The 22134-nt window shown below is 60.6% G+C and overlaps 2 protein-coding genes across 2 annotated transcripts; both read right to left on the minus strand.

The window, feature by feature from the left end:
* Positions 1-1064: 1064 nt before the first annotated feature.
* On the minus strand, positions 1065-7381 carry BESB_068150 (RNA pseudouridine synthase superfamily protein; the record flags this gene model as incomplete). Its single annotated transcript, XM_029365208.1, has 11 exons — positions 1065-1645; positions 1979-2338; positions 2717-2921; positions 3279-3378; positions 3779-3879; positions 4193-4252; positions 4432-4531; positions 5081-5214; positions 5641-5677; positions 6047-6206; positions 6763-7381. The coding sequence occupies 11 exons, from the start codon at positions 7379-7381 to the stop codon at positions 1065-1067; spliced, it is 2457 nt and encodes an 818-aa protein (XP_029218791.1).
* A 5316-nt stretch (positions 7382-12697) lies between these two features.
* BESB_068160 (uncharacterized protein) lies at positions 12698-21538 on the minus strand (the record flags this gene model as incomplete). The annotated part of the gene is made up of 13 exons (XM_029365209.1): positions 12698-12878; positions 13453-13629; positions 13971-14170; positions 14629-14763; positions 15241-15315; positions 15554-15616; positions 16107-16162; positions 16622-16694; positions 17068-17161; positions 17661-17815; positions 17980-18141; positions 18578-18896; positions 19164-21538. The coding sequence occupies 13 exons, from the start codon at positions 21536-21538 to the stop codon at positions 12698-12700; spliced, it is 4065 nt and encodes a 1354-aa protein (XP_029218792.1).
* Between the last annotated feature and the right edge of the window lie 596 nt (positions 21539-22134).

Genomic DNA, 22134 nt, shown 5'->3' on the forward strand with positions numbered 1-22134 from the left:
TTCTTGCTGTCTGCTTATCACCTCGTTTCCTTTTCCGTTTTCGTTTTCAGACCTGTATGGACTTCGTGCCGTCCCTGCGGACCCTCGCCTCGCTGCTAGTTTACGCTTTGCATTTCTTGCCAGTTTTCTTTCCACGTCGCCCGTTGGCCGCTACTGTCTGGCTATCCTTCTTGTGAAGACGTGCTCTCTACAGCTTCTACAGGATCAATTCGAAAAACTCGCAATTGTTTGTCACGGACATGAGACATTGTCCGCGGAAGAGGCACTCTATAGCCTTGCTGGGACAGGGTCTGCCCCCAGTAAACGCCCGCGCCGGAGGATGTCGCGCAGCGCGGGCGGTAGATCATCTACAGAGACCCCTGTTGCCTCGGCCAGCACAGAGCGGGCAGCGCAACTGCGATAAAATACACAAATTGTAGACATCACGCCACTGCGCGCAGCGAACGCATGAGCGCCTGCGCAAGCGGGCTGCAGGACAACGAGCGCCTAAGGCAGCCGCAGCGCCGGAGGGCGTGTCAGCGTAGACACGTAGACAGACTGGTTTTCGCGTCCTCTATATAGCGCGTCTAAACTGAAACGCTTCACTACAGCTTCCCGCAGTAAGAGAGGCTACCGGGGAAGCGAGCAGCCGCCATCTACTCCCGGACCCCGCCCTCGTGCACTCGCAGCCAAGTGCGTAGAGTGGCCTCGCTCCACTGTAAAGAGACAAGTGCGGGTTTAGGCGACCTGCCAAACCCCGACCGCGCGGTTCAATGTTGCTTCAAAGAATCTCTCGTGGTGCTCAGGCACTATTACCCATTGCTGCGGGGCGAATTCAGAGAGACGCAGCGGAGCCTGGTCACGCCCGACATCCTTTCTACTTAATAAGTCTCTTCGCACAGATTTTGAGTTGCCGCGCATAGCGTGGAGACGAACGCAGACACGGCGACGCATACAAACATACTTGTGCAAGCGAAACAGAACAGCATGTGCACGCGAAAACCATGGGACGGTCTGAAACGCGTTAACGCCCACGGTGACGCATTCACCGGGAAGAATCACTCAAAAAACAAACCCTCCCCACGTCAGCGGTGGAGCTTTGTCATCACTGGCGGGAGCGGGGCAGGCCGTCGCGCGGCTGCCTTGATCTGCCGCTCGCTTTGCTTGGCCTTCTCCTCAAAAAAGCGCGCGATCCAGTGCTTCTCCGGCGTCGCCGAGAGCGCGTGACTGACTCGTCTTCCGGAGTGGATCTTGCCAGCGGGACTGCCGCAAGAGTCGTCATACGCCTTCATCTGCCACCCCGGGGTCTCGCTCGCCTCGTTCCACAGCTCGTCTTCTTCTTCGTAGTCCGCGTCACCTTCCGCCTCGGAGCCCAGTATATCCCACACGCTCGGCTCGCGGTCTCGCGCCCCGCCCGCGCCTTTGGGCCTCATCCGCTGGGCTGCTGTCGACTGTCTCTGCCGTCTGATAGAGGCTCCCTTCCCCTCGGCAGCCTCGGCATCGCCGCCCACGTCTTTTCCAGCGAACTCGGCTGCGGGCTCCTCGGCTTCAACGTGCCACGCAGCGAGGTGGGCGTCGGCTCGCTCGACAAAGAAACTCCACCCCAGGCGCGCCGCAGCCTGCCGCAGGTGCGGCGGAAAGGGAGCTTCGATCCGCACAGGCCGGCCTGCAGATATCGCGCCGGGCAAAAAGGAAACTCTTGAAGTCTCCGCGAAAGCAGTTTTCAGCCCGTCGGATGAAGGCGGTGACTTATTCCACTCTGGCGCGCGGTTGCTTTGACGCGCTTAGACGCGCGTGCGCACGCGCTCTCGTTTCACGTGGCGGCCGCGGACGGGTGGGTTTCGAGTGAATGAGCTGCTAAATGTATCTTGAGCAGTGCGTCAAAATTTCGACTCCAGAGGGTGCACTGCCAGCTACGTGTAAGAAGCTAGTGAGGTCGACGACCTTCTCATTGAGCGCCTCTGTCCGCTGGAGCCGCCTGCCTTCTCGGCGTCCTTACCTGCGAAAGTCTTGAATCGAATTGCCCGCGAGTGCAGATGCAACATCGAAGGCGCCGTCAAGCCGAGCGCCCGTCGGACTTCCGCCGTCCGCAACTTCTCCTCGTCACGCTCCGCGGCGCCCAGGCGCCTGGCGCCTCCGCCCTGCTGGGAGCCAGATTGGGTGCCGCGCTCTCGCGTTTCGGAGTCTGAATCGCGCGCCTCGCCAGCCCAGTCGGCCTTCTCCACGCATCTGCCCGCTCTGGGCCCCAGCAGAGCCGCCCCCTCGCCCCCCAGCGACGACGCACCCGTCGAGGCCAGCTGTCGCCAGCGCGACGCCAGAGGCCCGTAGACGCGGTCGCCCACGATCGGGCAGGAAAGGCCTGAGGAGGCGCAGACAGGCGTACAGAAGACTGTGAAGTCCCCCGCCACCACGCACCACCACGACGCGCGCGTCGCCTGCATGCGCGGACACGCGGCATGTCTACGGCGGTGCGCTCACACCCGCAGGCCGACGCAGACTATCGTCCGCCGCCGCCACTTCTCAGACAGCTCGACGGCGGGCAGACACGACACCGTTCTCCGCACAGAGCATTCCCCACAGGTAGTCGCAACGAATAGATACAGGGGTGGGGAGAGCGGCTGTTCATACGCAGCTGTGAACTGTCTCGCTCAAAAAGACACACAGAGAGTAATCCGGAGGGTGCATGCGCTACGCAGCAGGTCGGCTGACGGGGACCCTCACGCTTCCCGCCGCGTACCGTATAGGCAATGCGCGCGCGCCTGGTGGCGGCACTGCTGCTGGTGGATCTCGAGCTCGAGCAGCGAGAAGCCCAGTCCCGTCGCGCTGCCGTCGTCCGCCCTCTCGCCCGCCACACTCCGCGCCGAAGTCGTTTTGAGCAGCCGCCAGTGCGTGACGGCGACCGCCCCGCCGCGTTGGCTGGCCTTCGGGACCATGAGGCCCGCCTGCGCAAGGCAGAACAGAGTGCAGACTCCGCGACAGATGCATCTTTGGATTCCTTTATTTTGTAGAGTTTACTTTTTCGCTTCAGCGGAAGGGGCTGACTCAGCAGGCGGCACACTGAGAGAGCCTGAAACGCTAAAAAGATCTTCCGACGTCCTTGCCGCATGCGGCCACCACAGAGGCGCCGCTCTAACCCGCGAGACAACTGTCCGGGGGGTGACGACTCCTCACGAGATAGGTGAGCATCGAAAGGAGGCATGGTTCAGGCGCAGCTGGCCTGCGCTGCTTCGCACACTCCGTCCACACAAACAATGGCGCACCCAACGCGGAGCTCGCCTGCGCAAAACCCACAGCGGTACCTCGTTCTCTGCAAGCGGGATTCGAATGATGCCTTCGCGGTGGCCGCCTGGGGGGTGCCCGTGGACGAGCGCGTAGAACGTGACTACCCCGAAACTCCCGCTGGAAAGATGTGGACAGACTCGACTGACGGATTATTGTGCAAATGTGATCGCGCGATCCTGCTAGCGGAACGAGCAATCCAAGACACCTCGTACGCATTCATGAGGTCTCTTTCTGGGCCAGACGACGCATGCACACCAATCGCCCAGAGTGGCTCGTGAGAGACGCCGCACCCCGTGTGTGTGAACCTCACAGGCTAAAAGAAAGGCGAGAAAATCAGCACCGGCGACACGCTCATGAAAGCCGATTCAGATGCCATGAACAGGCGACGCGACGTGCGCAGATGCGTGGCCTGCAGCGCATCTACGCACCGACGGCCGCTGCAGCCTCAGAAGCACTTGGACATGCACGCCCGCCAGCTGCGACCCTCATCCATCCCCTTTGGCCTCGCGGGTCTCACCTCCGAAATCGATCCAGGGCCAGCTGAGCAGTCTGCCTCGATCGCCCGAGCAGCAACACGCCGGTGACCTCGTCGCCCAGCCTGTGCAGGAGTTTCGGGGTCTGGCAAAGAGAAAAAGCACGCTCGTTCAGTTCCACGAGGCGCATGCAGACCGCACCGTCCTCACGCCCCTCGGTCCGAGCTGTGTCCTCGACGGGAGGCCATAACGAAAGCGAATCCGCAAGAGGCCACCGAGGGCAGAAACAGTGTGAAAAGACAACAGGCACGCCTGCCCGCAGCCCGGCGCTCCAGTGTCTTTTAGGCGGCACAACAACTGAGGCAGAGAGGCAAAAAAGCGGGTGCAAGAGGACCCTTTCAGTCCCGCTTGCGGCGTCCACGAGTACGGCCGCCTCTCTCCAACTCCCCCCAAATTACCTCGTCCATGGAGAACCGGAGCTGGTGCAGAAGCGAGAAAACCGAAGATCCCTCAGTATCCTGTAGCAGGCACACAGACAGAGCGTCGCCTCGACAAGCCACGCTGAAAACTGTTCTCCTTTCACAACTCTTGGCCGTATGTTTGCCCGCGGCCCCTTTCTGAAGCTCGCGCCTCTCCCTATCTGCCATCTGCAACGCGAGACCGCGATCGACCCTGAAGCCGCTTCCTCAGCGCGTACCTTCTGTTGACCGCGGCCCGAGCTGCGCGGGCGGGACTGTCTCGTGGCGAGGCCGAAGGGCTTGTCTATCGCCAGGAAATCGGTGTCTTTGAACAAAAGCCTGAATCGGAGTAAACGTGTAGGAGAGACCACGCCTCACCTCGTCGCGACAGACTGGTCGTACGTCTCCGCGCCTGACAAAATTCGGCTGTCGCTGCGGAAAACTGCATCTTCTGCTTCCTTGTCCCCAAGTCCACGCATGAACGTACAGTCCGAGGTTTTCAAATACATCTTGTTATAACGCACAGGCCACGTGCTACCACTTGGGGGAGCCGGCGGCGCCAGACAGGCACCGCCAACGCTCTGCACATCAATCTAAGCCGCGCAAAAATAGAACGGTCCTGCAAGATGCATGCCAAATGTCCTAGGTGTATATATATATATATATATATATATATATATATATATATATATATATATATATATATATATATATATTTAGCCGCGAGTGAGCGAACGAATGGATGGCCGCATACATACGCGCGCGAAGGCGAACTCAGCGTCAGAGGTCACCATCCTGAGTGATCCCCACGCGCAGCCCCATACAAAAACATCCGAATAAATGTGTCTCTGATTTCGCGCGGACACACGCATGCAATGCTCCACGCACCTCGCTTTGAGGTCGAGACCAGCAGCAGGTCGGGCGATTTCTTTCGTGTGGTGCAGAATATCTGCGCCGCGTGGGAAGTAAACGAGATCTCCCGCACGGAGGAGAACGTCTTTGCATCCGTCTCGTCGCTCTCTCTGCAAAACGCACACAGCCGTTCAAACCAAGTGCGCACGCATAAGCACGCCGGCAGCGGCGGAGATTCCAGAAAAGGCCGCCCAGCCACGCAGAGGTCGCCCGGTCTGCGGCCAGACGCATCAAGAGGCGACCTGCGGCGACACACGCCGCTGCCTAGCGCCGCTGCCCTCCTGCATGAATCGCCATGGACACGCAGTGACGCGGCAGCACCTAAATTTTCAGATGCAAGCGCCACGTCGACCCGCGTGCGGTCGGGCATTCGCAAGCAGCGTGTCGTTCAGCCTTCAGTTCGAGAGGCTTCCACGCTCTGGGCCTGCAAAGACGCCCACGTGCCCAAGCCGACGTCCGCTGTACGCTGTCGCGTGGGCACCGTTCTCAAGAGGACGCCTCACAAAAGGCAGCTACCGCCTTCTTTGTTGGCTGACCTGGCTCTGTATGAGTTTCACGTGGTGCGCGAAGCTCCTGCACGATGTGCAGAAGAGAGACAAACACGCGATGAAAGGCGAATAGCGAATCGGCGCCTTCCTGAGCAAGTCACGTATATCTATATGGCCGGCTGAGTCATATATAGATATATATATGGTCAGTCACTTATATCTATATGTGTGGCTGAGTCTTTCCGCAAGATCCGTCTGCGCTTTGCCTGCCTGAACACCCGGGACTCCTTGCCTCGCCCCGCTGATCGCCCCTGGAACGAGACACTGCGGCCGACGAACGCACCCTCAGCAGAGCGTGTCACGTTGCGCCTTCCTTCACAGAGAGGCTCCGCTGTTGTTTCGCAGCGAACGGCGAGCTGTACTGGCCTCTGCCCGCTGCGTGCTGATTGCGTACGTGTCGCGAGGGACGACGAAAAGCTCCTTCGTGTGCAGCAGCTGCGCCAGGGCAGGCCAAGAGCCCACGATGTGGCGCAGCGCGAACGCGCCGGCGCGCAGGCCGCTCTGTGCCTCCTCCACCCGCTTGAAACTCAGACGACGCGTACTCGCGAGCTCTTCTGAGAACGAACGAAAGCCAGAGAAGCGACAAACGGACTTCGCGCGCCCTGAAGTATTTCGACCTCACACACACGTCGGACTGACGACCCGCGAAGGGCGCCAAGCGTCCTGCGCCAGCGCGGAAGCGTCCTGCGACAGCGCGGAAGCGTCCTGCGACAGCGCGGAAGCGGGATGCCGGCAGCCGCGTTCGCGCCTGGCTGCCGGGTGGGCACTTTGCGAAGAGACCTGACAAAGAGTCGGGCAATCGAGGACGACGGGCTGAGCGACGAGAGCGACAGACAGGCGCAGACGCAGAGGCACGCCGCAGAAAAGAGGGGCGATGGATGGTCGCGTGACGCCCAACACAGACGAACCCAAAGGAGCACAGCCGCAGCCCAGAGAGACCAGTAAGACTCAGAAATGCAGCGGGAAGGAGGAAGGAGGCCTGCGTTCGACTGCAGCAGGACGCGAGGAAGAGGAACAAGGAGGAAGAACTGCAGCGTATGCCGGACTGAAAACGACAACAGGAGAGCCGAAAGGGGAAGCCGCGGTGTTCAAGAACGAACGGCGTCTCACGAGAAGACCTAAAGCCACCTGAACCGCAGAAATCGTCGTCGCTCACGACGCCAAAGAATTCGACCAGCCCCAGAATGCGCGTACCCAGAACTGCCGTCTCTGCGGCTCGGCGCTCATCGGTTTGGGCCTCCGGGGAGCTGGTATCTCTTTCGCGGCGCTGTCCCTCCGTTTCATGCATCTCTGCGCCGCTCCCTGTGTGGGCGCGTGCCGCTAGGGGCGGCTGAACGACTCCTTCGTCACTCTTCTTGCCGGCGAGTCGCATGCGAAGAGCGGCTCGGCGGAAGCCGGCAGCGAGCGAGCGGCTGGAGGGGCTCGACACAGAGAGCCTGGAGGCGGCGCCGGTCCCACAGAGGAGTCTGGAGCCACCAGGGGCTGCGGTCCAGAGCTGACGTGGAAGCCCTAGCCGCCTTGATCGCTGGCGGCGGCCGGGCGTGCTTCCTCCCACGTGGCGGGTAAACGCGCTTGTGGCGAACGCCTTCTGGCTGAGCGCCTGTCCATGGCTGGTAGGGCCCTCCAGCTTCAGGACGCATGCACCTATGGCGAGGAAGCGAGCTGTGAATGCGGCTGAGTTGAGGTCTAGCAACACAGCCTCTCCGCTTTGTCGGGCTGCCCGATGCATGGTGTGTGCGGCCGCCCTTCTCTTTGCCTTGACTGAGAAACTGAGGAAGTTGCCTTCTGTCTGCCACCCCATTTACCCCAGCCGGTGTGCCGCTACCGAGTCGACCTCCATGTGCCCGGGGCGACGCCGCCTCAGTGCGAGGAAAAGACCAGAAACATCGTAGCATGCCAGGAACCGGCGGCGACGGACTAGCGAGTAAGTTCGTGCGGCGTCGGCTCTTTTCCGCACACCGCCGACGCCCCTCCGCAGGCGTGAGTGCCGATGTGGTCCGCTCGCAGGCTGAGAAAGCACGGATATCAACCATTCAACGAGGAACCGCAGAAAGATCGTCACTTGGAGTTTGGAAAGCGCGTGACGTATTCGGGTTTTTTTCGCAACTGAATCTAAGGCGGGTGTGAACGACCGTGCTGCGGAGGAAAGGGCAGACTGTTGGCCTTCAGGAGAGTAGGCTGATGTGAAGCCTGTCCTTCCGAGGTTTTGTCTGGTAGCACGGGAAGCCGTTTCTTTTCTCCACACAAGTCATGAATAGACCGGCTAGCTTCGACTCTGTCATGCAGACGGAGGTTTGAGACACTGAAACGAAGAGGACCTACTGAGAGGAAACGGAGAGCGAAGACGACGCATGAAATTCCGGAAATCTATTCGACCATGCGCTCTTCTTTGGTCTATACATTCAGAGCAAACACGAGGAGACAGAGGAGTTTCGAGTGTCCACAGAGGGTGTGCATGCGCCTGCAAGGCTACGCATGCGGTCCCGCTGAAGAGACAATCGCCTGGCTAACCATTGCGGAAGGATACGACCTCATGTTTCCCGGTCTCCAGAACCCCACTGTCACAAGGTAATGTTGGCAGCGGTATTCCTCTTGTGTGGATGAGCAAGGCGAGATGAATGCGTGCATTTGGTGGAGGGCTTGTAAGGATGCGCGGACACCAAGCAAGTAAAACGACTGCTTGACAGGTTAACACTTAAACACGAGAATGGCACCACTGCAGAGTAAAGACATAGACTGCTTCAACTGTTTTTGTTGTACTTTGTTGCGTGCTCAAAAATACCGTTTTGCTTGGCACCGTCGTATGAGAGCGTTGGTATCGCTAGCTCTCGTGGGATGTCGCAAGAGACGACTGCCGAATGGGTGCTCAGGCACAGCCAATACACATATACTCTTTTCATGTAAAAGACGCATGAAAGCAGAGAGGTCTTTTCGACAGTTGTCGGCGGTTGTGTTAAATGCTGTTCAGTAGTGCGTCCATTCCGCATGCCACCGGTTTGCCGAAACCTGCGACCCTACGCACAACTGAAGCCTCCAAGCCTCCTCTATCTCGTTATACCCTCACATAAGAAACACTCTTGTATTACTTTGTTCGAAGTATTTGGCGGATAAGCACAAAAATGTCCACAACCGGTAGCGGTCCCTCCGTATCGCGGTGGTCGCCTCCCCACCGGTCGATACTGAGTGGTTTTCTACAGCACGAGCGACTCCGAGCAACTGCTAATAAATCCCACGTAAAACGAAGAAGGGTGATTGGTGGCGGCGGAGCCGTACCGCGTGCTACGACGGGTTCGGGCGAGATGTTCAGCTAGTTCGGTGAAGGGACACGATGAAAGTTAGGCGAACTCGCACGCCGCACCTGCTGGCGCGTCACCGGGTTGTTTCTTGTCGACTGAGCCGCTGGGTCTGACCGGCTATTAGTCCCCTTTCGCCTTGAGCATCCTCTGCTCTACATATTCCTAGCAGGAATGTCGCTTACAACGGGACGAACCCGCGAATAAAAAACAGGCAGCACTCCGTCAAGTGTCTGGCTGCTCGCAACTGCCAGCCTGAAAAGTGCGATATACGGGGAGCCACTGTTTGGCCTGGCGCCCTATCCCCTGATTGAATGGGCAGCGGCCCGGGTGAGTCTCTCCCAGAGCCTGCGAATGAAACAACTAGCTAAGACAAGCGTTCGTTCCATGTCGTGCGTCTCCGGTATTTGGTAGGAATGGCGATAAACCAGACACGTGCTTCTGAGAGCCGCTATCGCGCTGCTGAGAATCTTGAAATTCGACCGCAAGTACATGTCACCGTATAACACTGAGCAAGACGACATTAAACAGAGCGGCACTGTCACTGAATAAGGTATTCTGGCGGGACGCCCGCTGTATCAGCCACGAACGCGCGCCGACTGCCACCGCCTGGAAACGCTTTCAATATTCTCAGGTGCCCGGCCTGGGTCCCCGCTATCACTCGCAGCTGTTGGCTTCAAAACTTTTCCCGTCACATGTGTGAACCTCACATTCTCTCCTGGGTATGCTGTTACACCCTGAGTGTAACGCCTGGTCGTGGCGCTGTCTGCGGGCGGCTCTGCCCATGCCGCCAGAAACATGTTTCCCTGAGTTTCCGCCACCTATACAGGGGCGTCAGCGAATTAACCGTCTGCCTGCGCACGGCTTGACGGCGCATTTCTTGGCTTGTGAACCACATTCCAGCGAATTCCGCGAAGAGGGGTTCTCCCGGCTGTTTCACTGCTCTTTCTCTTGCTTATTCTCTGGTTCTGTCTCAGTTGCGTCAACTTCCTTCTCCTGTACCTCGTCGTCCTCAAGTCCCCCTACGCGACGCGTTTTCGCTGAAGGCCTGGGTTTACCGCTAAAGTACGGCTTCAAATATGAGTAAGCCACAAGCCCTAGGGAGAGACAGACGAAGGCATGTAGAGCTCGGTTCCATCCTGTACCTCTTACTGCGAAACGAGCGGAACCCAGGGACAATGCGGAAGCAAACAAGCCACGCTTTAACCCTGGTCGCATGGGTGCCCGAGGTTCCGAGGGTTTTCCGCGCGCCAGGTTCTGCATATTCGCTAGCGTTCGCCCCTGCTCCTCGAGGAGCATTTGGATTTGCGCCAACCGATCGTTTAGAGGCAATGCGCTCTCGTCTGGAGGATTCTGTGGCTCCTCGGAACCCCACGACCCGAGGCTGAAGAATCCACAAATGAGTAAGTAGCCAATGCAGAGGAAACACGGGATGTGTCCGGAAGCACCCATTTTGAATAGAAGTGGGGCCAGCCTTTGACGGAGGAACAGGTACACTGTCCCCCAATAAATGGCGACAGAGACGACACTGAATCTCCGAGACAAGACTGGCGAGGGTCGCAAAAAAGCATCTGGAAGGATTTCGCTGCAGTATACGACGACTGCGGTCCGACGTGTCGACGTTCAGGTTTTGCTTCGTGTTGGTGTCCACTAGTCTGGAACGCCGCTGCAGCCGATACCCTTCCGGACCCGCTAGTACGCCACGCAGCTTGGCGTCAGAGACGAGACGGTACCGCTTCTTCGCTGGTTGATGCGTCCTCACGCGCGGAACACCAGCGGCAACCGCCAATCGGATAGTGCAAAATCAGGAGTTTCAACGCAGCGTGGAATCGTTCCCAGCGAGCTAACTCTCGAGCGACATGCGACGCGCCCCCGGGTAGACCAAAGGCTCGGCGTAAGAAGCTACGGAGCGCCGAATGGGGACTGTCTCGCGCCGGGGTATGCCGGATGTGCTCCCGGATGCAAGCGTCCAGGGTACGGAGTTCCATCAGCGGCTCGGTCGCTTGCCATTTGTCAGTCACTGGGCCTACACTGTCTTCTACCTGGTTGCTATACAGTTCTTGGTTATATGCCGGCGGCAAAACAGCTCAAGAATGCGGAAAGACATGCGAACAACCCGGGACGCCTGTGGACTACGATGTAGCTGTCCGGACGATCCTGCGCCCGTTCACTCGAAATCTGTGAACTTTGATACACCCATTACCTATCGCAGAGATATTCGGACTCAGACCTTCATTCCTGTGACAGGGGATTGCAGTCGCGGGTCACCACGCTGGCTTCGACAGTCTGCTTTGTTTGCGGCGCAAAAGCGCGATTAGATGTGCTATGTCTACCACCGAAAAAGGAGCGAACGCGCTCACGCCGACGTGGGCTTCGACATGGAGCCGCGGGGAAGGCCTGGAAAGTAATCGTAAAATGCAGATGCGTTGCTGGAGTATCTCAAGTCACTCAGCTTTTCTCGAAACACCACTGGCTTTCCGACGCCTCGCCCCCCTGCCTATCCATTCAAATCCCGCCGCTTCTACCTTCTACAGTTGCACACAGGAATGCGTGGTGCCTTTACAGGATTCTTGCGCGTAGCACAGCGCGACTGAAAGTTCCGATTCGGGGCTTGCGCTGTAGTTGACACGCGTTCCAACATCGAACACGTGGATGAGCTAGGACAGACGGTTCACTCCGACGGCAGGGCTATACAACGGCGAAACCAAACACCAGTTTCCGACGACCGTGGAGAAGTCGCCTGAACGGGCTACAATCTCCACAAAATCGAACGGCGTGTGCAGACGAGTTTTGGGCTTCGGGGTAGGGCCGAGTGCGAAGCAGAGGAGCTGGTTGCGGACTGCAGACGGTGCACTCAGCACAGACTTCCCTGTTACACCTCCCAACAACCGATCAACGCCTGTCTTTGGTAGGGGCTCCAACGGCAAGTGCTGGACTATGATGCTCCACGCCCGCCGTAAGCGGCCTCTGCACTGAGAAGCAATTAGCATGCTGCGTAGCGGATAATAATTTCTGTTCGCGCGTGTAGTGTATGCGAGTTGTCCGCAGTTGTGTGTGATTGTGCCGGAAGACACCCTGACGGACAAGAGGGACTCTTGCGAGCGGAAGTCTTTCATTTGGCACAAGGCGAGACTCACCAGTCGGAATTGACCGACATATAGTCCGCTCCTTAAAAACGTCCCCTGCGCGCGTAGAATTGCTGCTCCCTTACCAAACGCATCGCCGGCCTCACTCGGCGTTCTTCACAAGACCGCGTGGCTCCGTACGCGGCTCCGTCGTCTTCCGCCTTTTCTGCCATCAAGCATTCCTACGATGCGCCGCAGATGAGACTCTACCCGACGTCGCTTCCCACAACCTGACTGTTTTTGCCTCTAATCCACAACCCCGCTGCCTCGTGCGCATCCTGCTCTGCTCCTTTCGAATCCACACACTCGCGGTCACGATGAAAATCCGCCATAAAGACGAAGCAGATCGAGGCAGCCGCACGACGACAGCGTACATGCACAGGACCACATCGCGAATCGCCACAGCGACATCAGAGACAGGCAGGGGGGCGCGACCCAGAAGACGGTACGAAGAAAGAGAGAGAGCCTCTCCTGGGAGATTAGGCGTCAGAAAACCAAGACTATCGACGCCTAGCGCGCGTTTCTCAAGCACGCGCAGCACCCTACACGCCCGTGGGTTCAGCTTCAGGGCTTAGCGCGTTCTTGCGTTCCTCCCAGATTCGACGTCAGACCTCGAAAAGGGTCCGCCTACAGCTGCCGACCGCCTTTCCCTGCGGAAACCCCGCCCCCAGCTCCGCCCCCGGGCGGCGCTGCGCCCGACGGAGCGGGGCCTGGCGACTCGACAGCAGCTCGACAGACCACCGTCTGAAACTGGAGCTCGCGAAACCGGCGCGCACGCCTCTCGTAGAGATTTACATTGTAGCGAGCCCTGCAGGGCAAAACACATCACCGGGCAGGAATTGAAAGATGTCTCACACCAGCGAACTCGCGCACGATATGGAGGGTAAGAAAGAAAACAGCGAAGCGCCAGGGAGGCTTGTACCCGAAGTCGAGCGCATGAGCATACTGGCGGCCAACACAGACTGCGGCTGGTGAGAAACAGATCCACGTGATCTGTAGATCTCGGAATGCACGGCAGCGGGTCGGCCTTTACAGATTCACATAGGCAGTATCGATCCCTATAAACTATTCGCACAGTGTGTTCGCAACTACATACATATGCAACTATGCAACTAAACAGACGTAGAGGCGCAGCTTGAGCGCAGACGACAGGGAACAAGTCGCTGGCACTAGCGCGGCAGCAACCGAAGGCCTCTGGAGGACCAGTACTGTCAGAACTAAGGACATGGCATCGAATCGAGTACTCAAAACTGATTTGCGCAGAGGCTCACGCCCGCCGTGATTCTCTGTTCCGCATGTGAATGGCAAAGTTCCCGAGTCCGCCGGTAGCGAAATCCACGCGGCCCAGAGGGGCCTGTGAAAAAACTGTCAAAATTACTCACTTGAGGTGCGCGACGAGGGCCTTCAGGTACGCGGCGCTGACTGTGAGGCGAACGCCAGACCCGAAGCGGCGCACAACAGCCTGCTTCAACAGTCCTCTAAGAAACTGGGGGAAATGCTGTTCCTTGTCGGGCTGAAGATCGCTCTCTGCTCCCAGGCCGAGTTCTACGTACTCACGACTGCAGGAAAACTCCCGCCCGCAAGGCCTCAATGCAGATTCCGTGCCTCACGCAAATCTCAAGGCACGGTGCCTGACACAGGGCCGCGACACATACTCGCTACCTACCAGTCTTTAAATACATATATACACATACATACGTATAGATGTACCAACATATGTGCACACATACATGCATACATACATAGCTTGAGGTTACTCGCAAATGTGCACAGCAGCGAGCATGCGACAAACCTGAACTGCCCCCTCCACGGGCGCGCATCGTATCACGACCCCAGTGCCCCCCCCACCCCCCCCCCCAACCCTCCCCAGCGGGGCGCCGCTTCGGTGCAGGCGACGTACAGGCCATTGCGACGCAGGTGGAAAATGACCGCCATGTCAATGATGATGGCGCCGACGCGGAGAAGCGGCGACTTGGTGAGCTCGACCTCCTTCAGGTGCTGAGTCCGGTCCCCGCCAAACAGCAGCGGCGCGAACGGGACGGCAAGGAACGCGTTGCCGTTCTTGGAGTCGTCGCTGACGCGCTGCCACGCTTCGAAAGCCTGCAAAGAGGGTGGACAGAGGTCGGCGGAGGCGCGTGGGAGCGCACTGCAACAGAAGACGTGCGAGGCGCTTTGAAAGCCTCCTACAGCTGCGACTCCCGCAGCAGCCAGAACCAAGCGCTTAACGCGAACTAACGCAGAAAAAGCATTTAGAGGTGGGAGAAATTCAGACCCGCAGAGCCTGCAGAAGAGTCGGAGCTAGGATCTCACAGCAAGAAGAAATACGCTGCACGCCGGGTGGAACGTGCGTGCCTCAGAGGAAGTTGTGGCGGATGCCGCGCCATGGGTTCGTGCACAGAGCCAACACTTTTGCGCTTGCATTAAAAAATATCAATTTCTGTGCTACGCCACATGCATACGACGACGGCTCGATAGAAAAACACCATTCGGATGCCACGGACGGTAGCCTGTCGAGGCAGTAGAGCCCCAGCTCAGTTGTGTGAGGCGGCGCTGCCCACCTCCTGGACTTTGTTGATGACCGCGGGGTCGTCTTTTTTGAAGAGCGGCGACTTCTTGATCATCTCGAAGAGCTGAAGGAGGAGATACTCGTAGACTGTGCTGTTGTGCACTAGTGTGCGCCTCACCCAGGTTTTCTGCAGGCCAACGCACACCCGAGCATCCACCCCTGTGGTGCACCGCTGAGCCGCGGCGAAGCTCCCAAGCCGCAGCAGACCCCAGCCAGCCGCCGCGAAGGTCGAGGCACATCGCTGGTTCCGACTGCGCGGCATGGTGCGGCTCAGATCGCCTGCGCCTTCTCGATGTCTCTCGCCGCGTTTTCCCCCGTTGAGTCCCTCTTATCTCTGGTGCTTCTTTCCTCCTGCCTTCTATCTGTCGGCGGCGCGCCACGACGAGGCACGCGAGGCGAGAAAAGGAACTCATGACTCCGCCTGCAACTCTCCAGTCGCCTAGGTCAGCCCTGGGCGTTCAGGAGCACGGAAGCTTGGGCGAGTCTGCGGAAGTCGGCATGAGGCCACCGCGCACACGAATCGAGACAAGGAGGCGACAGCGCCCCAGCGGAGGGCGCGACGACTCCAAGCTGAATTACGGCAAGGTGTTCATTCGCGTCTTACGTGGACGAGGAAGACGCCGAAGCCGCGAGCGATGGCGTGGAGAGCGCCTCCCAACTTGTTGACCAGCGGCCAGTTCTGAGAAACACCCAGGGCAGCCGACAAGGCGCGGGATCGCACGTCAGCGACGACAGTCCACCGCCGCACACCATGGCGACATCGCGCGACGCGGGCGCCACAGGCGACCCCCAACGCTGTCCCTGCGACGCGAGCCTCGCGCCGACTGGAGCGCTGCAACATCCACAGTGCTGCGCGGGCCTTCGCTCGCGAACCGCCCAACCCGAGGCTCTCTTGCGACTGGCGAGGCTTCACGTACCAGCTCTACGAGGCTCCCGGGGCCGTTTCGCGTGCCTTGCTGCTCGTTGTAGGCCTTTCGCAGCTGCACAGCCAGACGCGCAGCACTCCACACGCGCCCCAAATGTCCCGCTGCATGCGGACGCCATCGACTGCGACAGAGCAGTCCCGCGCCCCGCCATTTTCTCTGCGCGGACGGCGCAGGCCTGGAACTCGCTGGGCCCGTCACCCGGCGGCCGGCGCCCTCGGCCGGAAGCGGAGGAGGGAGGAGCTCCTCGCGAGGCCAAGGAGGTTCAGCCGAGAGCCCGTGTGAACCCGCAAAGCTCGACAGACCCTGGCGAGCGACACCGGCGACAACGTCGCCGCGGCATGCCGAAAGGCTTCCCTGCTTCTGAGCATGCGGGCGTGTGGACGCAGCTGAGGAGCGATCCAGGCAAGCCAACATGCATGTGCATGCACACCCTGGTATGCGCTGGGAGCCACGAGGTTCCATCCCGTCGAAGACAGGAAACAGCCGCTTTACATGGCTGACTCAGTGCGGTCTTGCGCCCGATCATGGCGGCGACTTCACGTACGTGCTTGACCATGATTTTCTCGATTGCTTGCGGCGCCGCGTCTTCGCCGTAGGCCTCTGCACAGAGCAGCCACCACCACACGCTCACGCGCCCCTGCGGTGAGAAAGAGCCAGGAGAAGCACCGTTCGCCTGCAGCGCCACCTCTTGCTCCCTTTGACTCAGCGGCGACATGCCTCCAGGCAGGACGCACCACTGCCGGCCAACTGCATTCACTCGCAAATCGGATGACGAAATGCAGAAGACGCGAAGAAACGGCTAGCACTCCCCACTACGCAGCGGAGGCTCGCCGCCGAAGGTGCGGCGCGCGCGCGGCCCGCCAGAAGAAAACAGTCTGAAGGGGTCGTCGCGTCTCGAAGCATCGACAGGCGAGCAGAGCCAGGATGAAGCCGGAAACAGAAGACTGCCTCAGGCACGAAGCCCTGGCAACCCCGCGCGCACCAGCTGTGAATTGCCAACGGCATCTCGTATCCTAATCAGTACAGTTCGTCGGTCATCGCGTCCATTCTAGAGCTTACCGTGGAGCGCCTTGAGCTCTTCTTCCATATCGAGGAGGACGTTGAACGCGTCGTCGTTCATGTTTTGTTTCAACTGAAAAGCCGCAAACACAGGCCAGCCGCTGGTGCGCATAGACTCCTGCGCAGAGGCGCCGCTGCCGTGTGTTAAGCTCCAGCTCGCCGCGTTGAATGACTGCGCCCTCTCCGTAGCCTTCACCGGGATACCTCCCAAGCCAGCACGACTTTGTTCCACTGAGCGCGCCTATCTTCGGAAACACGCGCGTACCACAGTCTTAAGTGAGGCCTGCAGAGATGCTGAGTGCGGGGCCACGAGCGCCTGAAGGAGCGCTCTCTAGGATCCCCTACCCCCACGCGATGTACCTCTTCACGCTATGTGTAGTGAGTCCGCACTGCGAAGGCTTGTAGGCGCATTCCAGACTGTGTGGTGCCACCCCAAAGACACCTACTGAGTTTCGATACCGCCGCCACGCGAAGGGATTGAAGCGCTCTTCGTCCTGCATCACCTTCCGGTTCTTCTTCTGGCCGCACTCGACCTCCTCCCTGCGATGACGGAGACGCAGATATCCCAAATGCCACACATTTAATTCCGGCGAATCCCAGGTCTGATGCACCGATAGCCAGGCAGGCTGGGCAAAACGGAAGGGGGTAGACTACCAGACCCCTCCCCTCCTCTCCCCCCCGGCACTGGCGGCACGCCCTGCCGATGCGCCTCTGCAGACGGCGGAGGCTTATCGACTCGCGCCGCGAGCCCTGGCACATCTTCATTTCATACCTACACCTACATACGATTATGAATATATGCATACATGTGCATATACGCAGCTGCAGCTACGCAAGGCACGCCCATGTAAGGCGATGGCCGCCTCTGCCACCGCCAGGCATGCCTGCGATCCGCCGCTTGAATGTATTGACAGACTTTGCGGACACGCGTCTCCACTAACAACTCCCTCCCTCTCCCCCTCTTTGCACAAATCTATATATTTGAAGAATATCTGTGTAGGGCTGCAGCTGCCATATGGCGCTCTCGAACAGCACTCACGGCTCGGAGTCCTCCATGGTGGGGTCGTTGTCGCAGATGAACTCGTCGACGCCCTCGTAGAGATCGTCCTCGTCGACTACGCTCTCGGTGGCCGCGCCGGACTCAGTCTGCTGGTCTTCGAAGTCCGCTGCAGGATCCATGCCAAACTCCCGAAACTGCAGCAGCGCAGACACACAGGAAACCCCAGAGTCAACATGTGTCGCGCCCGCCTTCGCGGCCGCGGTCTTCCCCTGTGGTGCCCGCCGCCCGGCCTCGACGCCGCCTGCTGCTCCGCACCGAAAAGCACCCTCCTCCAATTCCGCGCTTTAGGCGGGCTCACCATTTCGCTGTCGTCGAGAAACGCGTCGTCTTTGTCGTAGTAGACGCCGCCAGCCCCGCCGCCGCCGCGCAGGATGTCGCGCGGATTCGCCACCAGCCGCTGTCGCGCCAGCCGCTGCTCGATGCTCGCCACGCACAGCTCCAGTTGACTCGGCCGATACTGCTGCGAAACCAAACACCAGGCACCCCACTGCTAGCTGACGCACACAGGGCTCACTAACAACATAATATACATATATATATTATATATATAGATATACGTAGATTTTTGAACGGTCCTTAGAGCGCAGGACAGAGCGCCATAACCAGTCGCATGGAGTCAAATATAAACGAGTAGATATATATGTAGAGAGAGAGACTTAGATAGCTATAGACATAGAGACATCTCTCTCGATAGATAGTTAGATACGCGTTGCGGCCCCTGGCGGGCGTGGCGTTCGCAGGAGCTTGCGACTGGCGAGCGTGTGGAACACGGCAGATCCGCTGCGACGCCTCCAGACTCTACTGAAGAGACTCTTGCTGAGTTGTCACCGCTGGCACTCGACTCAGCCATGCGCCAGGCAGCGCCGCCCCCCCCCCCCCCTCCTGTGTGCGCCTACCAGGTTGCCGCCGCCGAGGTCTCCAGCGAAGGCGTTGCGGCCGCTCAGCCCGAACTCGGGAAGCGCGGATTCTTCAAACGAGCCACTCGGAGAGAGCGACGTGGCAAGGGCGGAGGACGCGGAGGCTGCAGTGAGGGGCTGCGGCGCAGCTTGGAAAATGGCGGCCTCGAGCGTCCGCGGATCTCGCACTGCGGACTCGCCGCCGTAGACGGCCTCCACCGACGCGCGGAAATCCAGGAAAAACGGGAAAGAAAACGGAATCGGAGCGGATGGCAACGCCGCGGACGACTTCGCGCGGAGCTCCGGGGGAGGCGCGGGCCTGCAAGACGCGCAGACAGAACGCGTAACGCACAAGGTGTCTCCTCCAGCTTCGTGTGTGCATGACCGATATGCAAGGCGGTCTCCCACTATGCACCGCGCGCTATAGCGAGGGAGGGGGGGGGGGTGGAGTGCCTTTCGGCTTGCATGGAAGGATTCGCAATGCATCACCCGGTGTCAATCGCACAGGCGCATGCACTGCTCATCTCTCGCCCCGTTTCTCCGTGCTGTCTGCGCCAGCACCGCAGAGCCTGAGTCTCTCCCGCACCTTTCTCGCTTTCGCTTTGTGGCCTGAGTCGTCTGCGGCTTGCCAACCGCGCCGTCAGCCTTCGCCGCCGTTCCACGCGTCTCCTCGTCCTCGCCCCCCGCCTTGAGTAGGGCGTCGTCGTCGCTCTCTTCGTCGTCCTCCTCCTCCGGACCCTCTAGGCCTTCGCTTTCAACGTCGACCCAGAGTCCGCGGATGAAGCGGAACGGCACATAGCGCTTGCCTCCATCTTCCTCTTCTCCCTCACTGTCGCCGTCCTCGCCGCCGTCGCCCGCGAGGCCGTCGGCCTCGTCGTCCTCGGATCCCAGCGACTCCTCGTCGTCGATGTCCACGACCTCCACGGGGCTCGCAGAAACGGCCCCCCCCGGCGCCGCGCCGAACGGCGGCACAGCAGCCGGCCGCGGAGGCGACGCAGCGGGCGTGCCATACGCGTCTCGCGACGTCTGCATCTCTTCGCCCGCTCGCGACTGCAAGCCTCCGACGCAGCGATTCTCGCTGAACGCGCTCGAGGGGAACCCTGGAGGCCACGCGGCTGTCGCAGCTCCAAAGGCCTCGCGCGCCTGCGCGTCGTCCCCCCCCGCCTCGGCACCGGCGCGCGGCGAGGCTGTCGACGACGGAGAGGAGAAGGCAATCGGCACATGCGCGGCGAGCGAGTCGACCGCTAAGGGAAGACGAGACTCGTGGTGCTTGGCGTGTTGCGGCGAAGCGGTGGCGTCCTGTCTCTCCTGCCCGCGAAGCCGCAAGGGACTGGCGGGATCGTGCCACCGCCCGTCCCCGTCTTCCGCCCCCGGCGCAGCGCCCCATGCAGACTCGCTCCGCAGACTCGCCCCCCCTTCGTGTCTCCTCGCGGCCTCGTTGCTGCCGAACGGCTCGCTGCATGCGCCGAGGGACACCTCTGCATGGCCGAACGGGCCAGAACCTGCCGGCGCAGCAGACGGCACTCGTGCAAGAGCGGGAAGCGAACCCGCCCCCCGTCTGTCTGAAGTCCCAGCGTCTCCACTGTGCGTGAAAGTCGAGCTGTCGTCGCCCGCTGCCGCGTCGATCTCCGCTTGCGGGACCTCCCCTCGGCGATCAGCCGCAGAAAGCGCGTCTCCCGCGTTCGCGTCTTGTGCGACTTTCGCGTCGCCCTCAGTCAGGAGCTTCTTCTTCTCCCGAGCGCGCTGCGAAGTCGCGAGGATTGCGGCGAATTTCCCCAGCGTGTCGCCCAAGCCCGATGGCCGCGCGGGAGACGCCGCGCCCTTCGTCGTCATCGCCGACACCCGCTGAGCGCCGGCGCCTTCTTTGCGGCCTGCGGCTGGAGCTTCGCAGGCCGTCGCAGCCGCCGCTGACCGCCCGCGACTGGGTTTCTCCGAAGCAGCGCCGCGGCCTGAGGACGAGAGCCCAGCCGCGGGGGCGGAGCCAGAAGAGGAGACAGAGGAGGCGGCAGAGGAGGCGGCAGGCGCCGAGGGACGAAGAGGCGACGTGGGTACACTCGGGGCGGAGGCCGCGGCCGGCGACTTCGGAGGGAGCGGAGGATCCTCTGCTCCGCCGCTGGGCACAGAGGCAGGCGGCTCAGGCGCCGAGACAAACGAAGGCGAAGAAGGCGATGGAGAATAAGGCAGGGAGACCGACTGCGAGGCCACTTGCTGCGGAGGCGGGGGCGTCGCCTGAAGCCCCTCGGGCCCCGCCCCCCCTCCCGGGGTAGGGAGCCCTCCTGGGGCCTTTTCCTTCTTTGCAGATGCAGCGCCTGCGCCCTTACTGCGGTTGACCCTCCTCTTCACAGGCGCACTTTTTTCGGCCGCGCTCTTGTCCCCCGTCGCACCAGTCCCTTCGTCCTGAGACGCCGGCGCACCCTGCTGCGCCTTGTTCTTCACTGTGCGCGGCTTCTTCGGCTTCGGCGCCTGCGACGCGCCCCCCTCGACAGCAGCAGCAGAGGCGCCAGAGGCGGCGCTCCGCGGCTTGCGAGGCTTCGAGGCCAGGCTGGACGGCTTCGTGGGCGCGAGGCCTTCGCCAGCGGGCGCGAGGCCTTCGCCAGCGGGCGCGAGGCCTTCGCCAGCGGGCGCACGGGGCGGGACGGCCTGAGAGGCCCCGCCGAGCGGCGAGAAGCCCGCGACAGACGCCGGAGGCGGCAGCGCCAACGAGGACGGCGAAGAGCCGGGAGACGATTGGGGGCCGAAGCACGGCAGAGACGACGGCGCAGAGTCGATGGCAAAGGGGACAGAGGCCGCGTCTGGGGCAGAGGCCGCCCCTGGAGCGTCCTCCGTGGGCTTCGACAGGCTGGGCGCAGTTTCGCCCCAGCCGGCTCCCGGGGTACCGGCGCGTTCGCTCTGGGGCCCTGGCAACTGTTTTTGCTGCTCGTGGTACTTTGCCTTTGCGGCTGAGAAGAGGTCGCGCCACATTTTCGAGGAAAGAAAGAGAGACTAGAGGCTGCAGCGGCGCGGAAAAATTAGGTTTTTCGCTCATCGTCTCAGGCCCTTCGCCGCACGCCACCAGAGGCGGACGCGAAGGCGCCCAGCAGCCTCGCGCGTCGGCGGACGAGCGCCGCTTCTTCAGCTCTCCTGCGAAAGCACACCGGTTGCTTCCTTTTTGGGAGTCGCTCCGAGGCGGAGACAAGAGGAATGCGCGGGCCCTTGGAAGAGAGACAAAAGTGCACTGGCTTCTGGGGAAGGGAAACAGCGCGTCGAACGCCAGACATGAAGGCAGACACTAGAGGAGACCGAAAGCGGATTCGCCAGAGCAAGGCTAGTGCCTCTATTTTACTTATTTCGCGAAATCGCAGACTGAGAAGTTCCGGCCGAAGGCTGGCGGCGGTAGGGCAGACAGGCATGGACACGGAAGGCGATGGATTTTAGAAAACTGGCAGACTGCACACGAGTCTGGCCGCGGTGAGGCATCGGCTGGACTGGGAGCCACGAAGCACCAGCGCAGCCTGCCGAAATTGAAGCGAGATTAACAGATTCTGCGTCGCACGTCTCACGCGGCGAGCTTGGAGCAG

This window comes from Besnoitia besnoiti, chromosome VI (assembly GCF_002563875.1).
Source record: "Besnoitia besnoiti strain Bb-Ger1 chromosome VI, whole genome shotgun sequence".
Taxonomy (NCBI): Eukaryota; Apicomplexa; class Conoidasida; order Eucoccidiorida; family Sarcocystidae; genus Besnoitia; species Besnoitia besnoiti.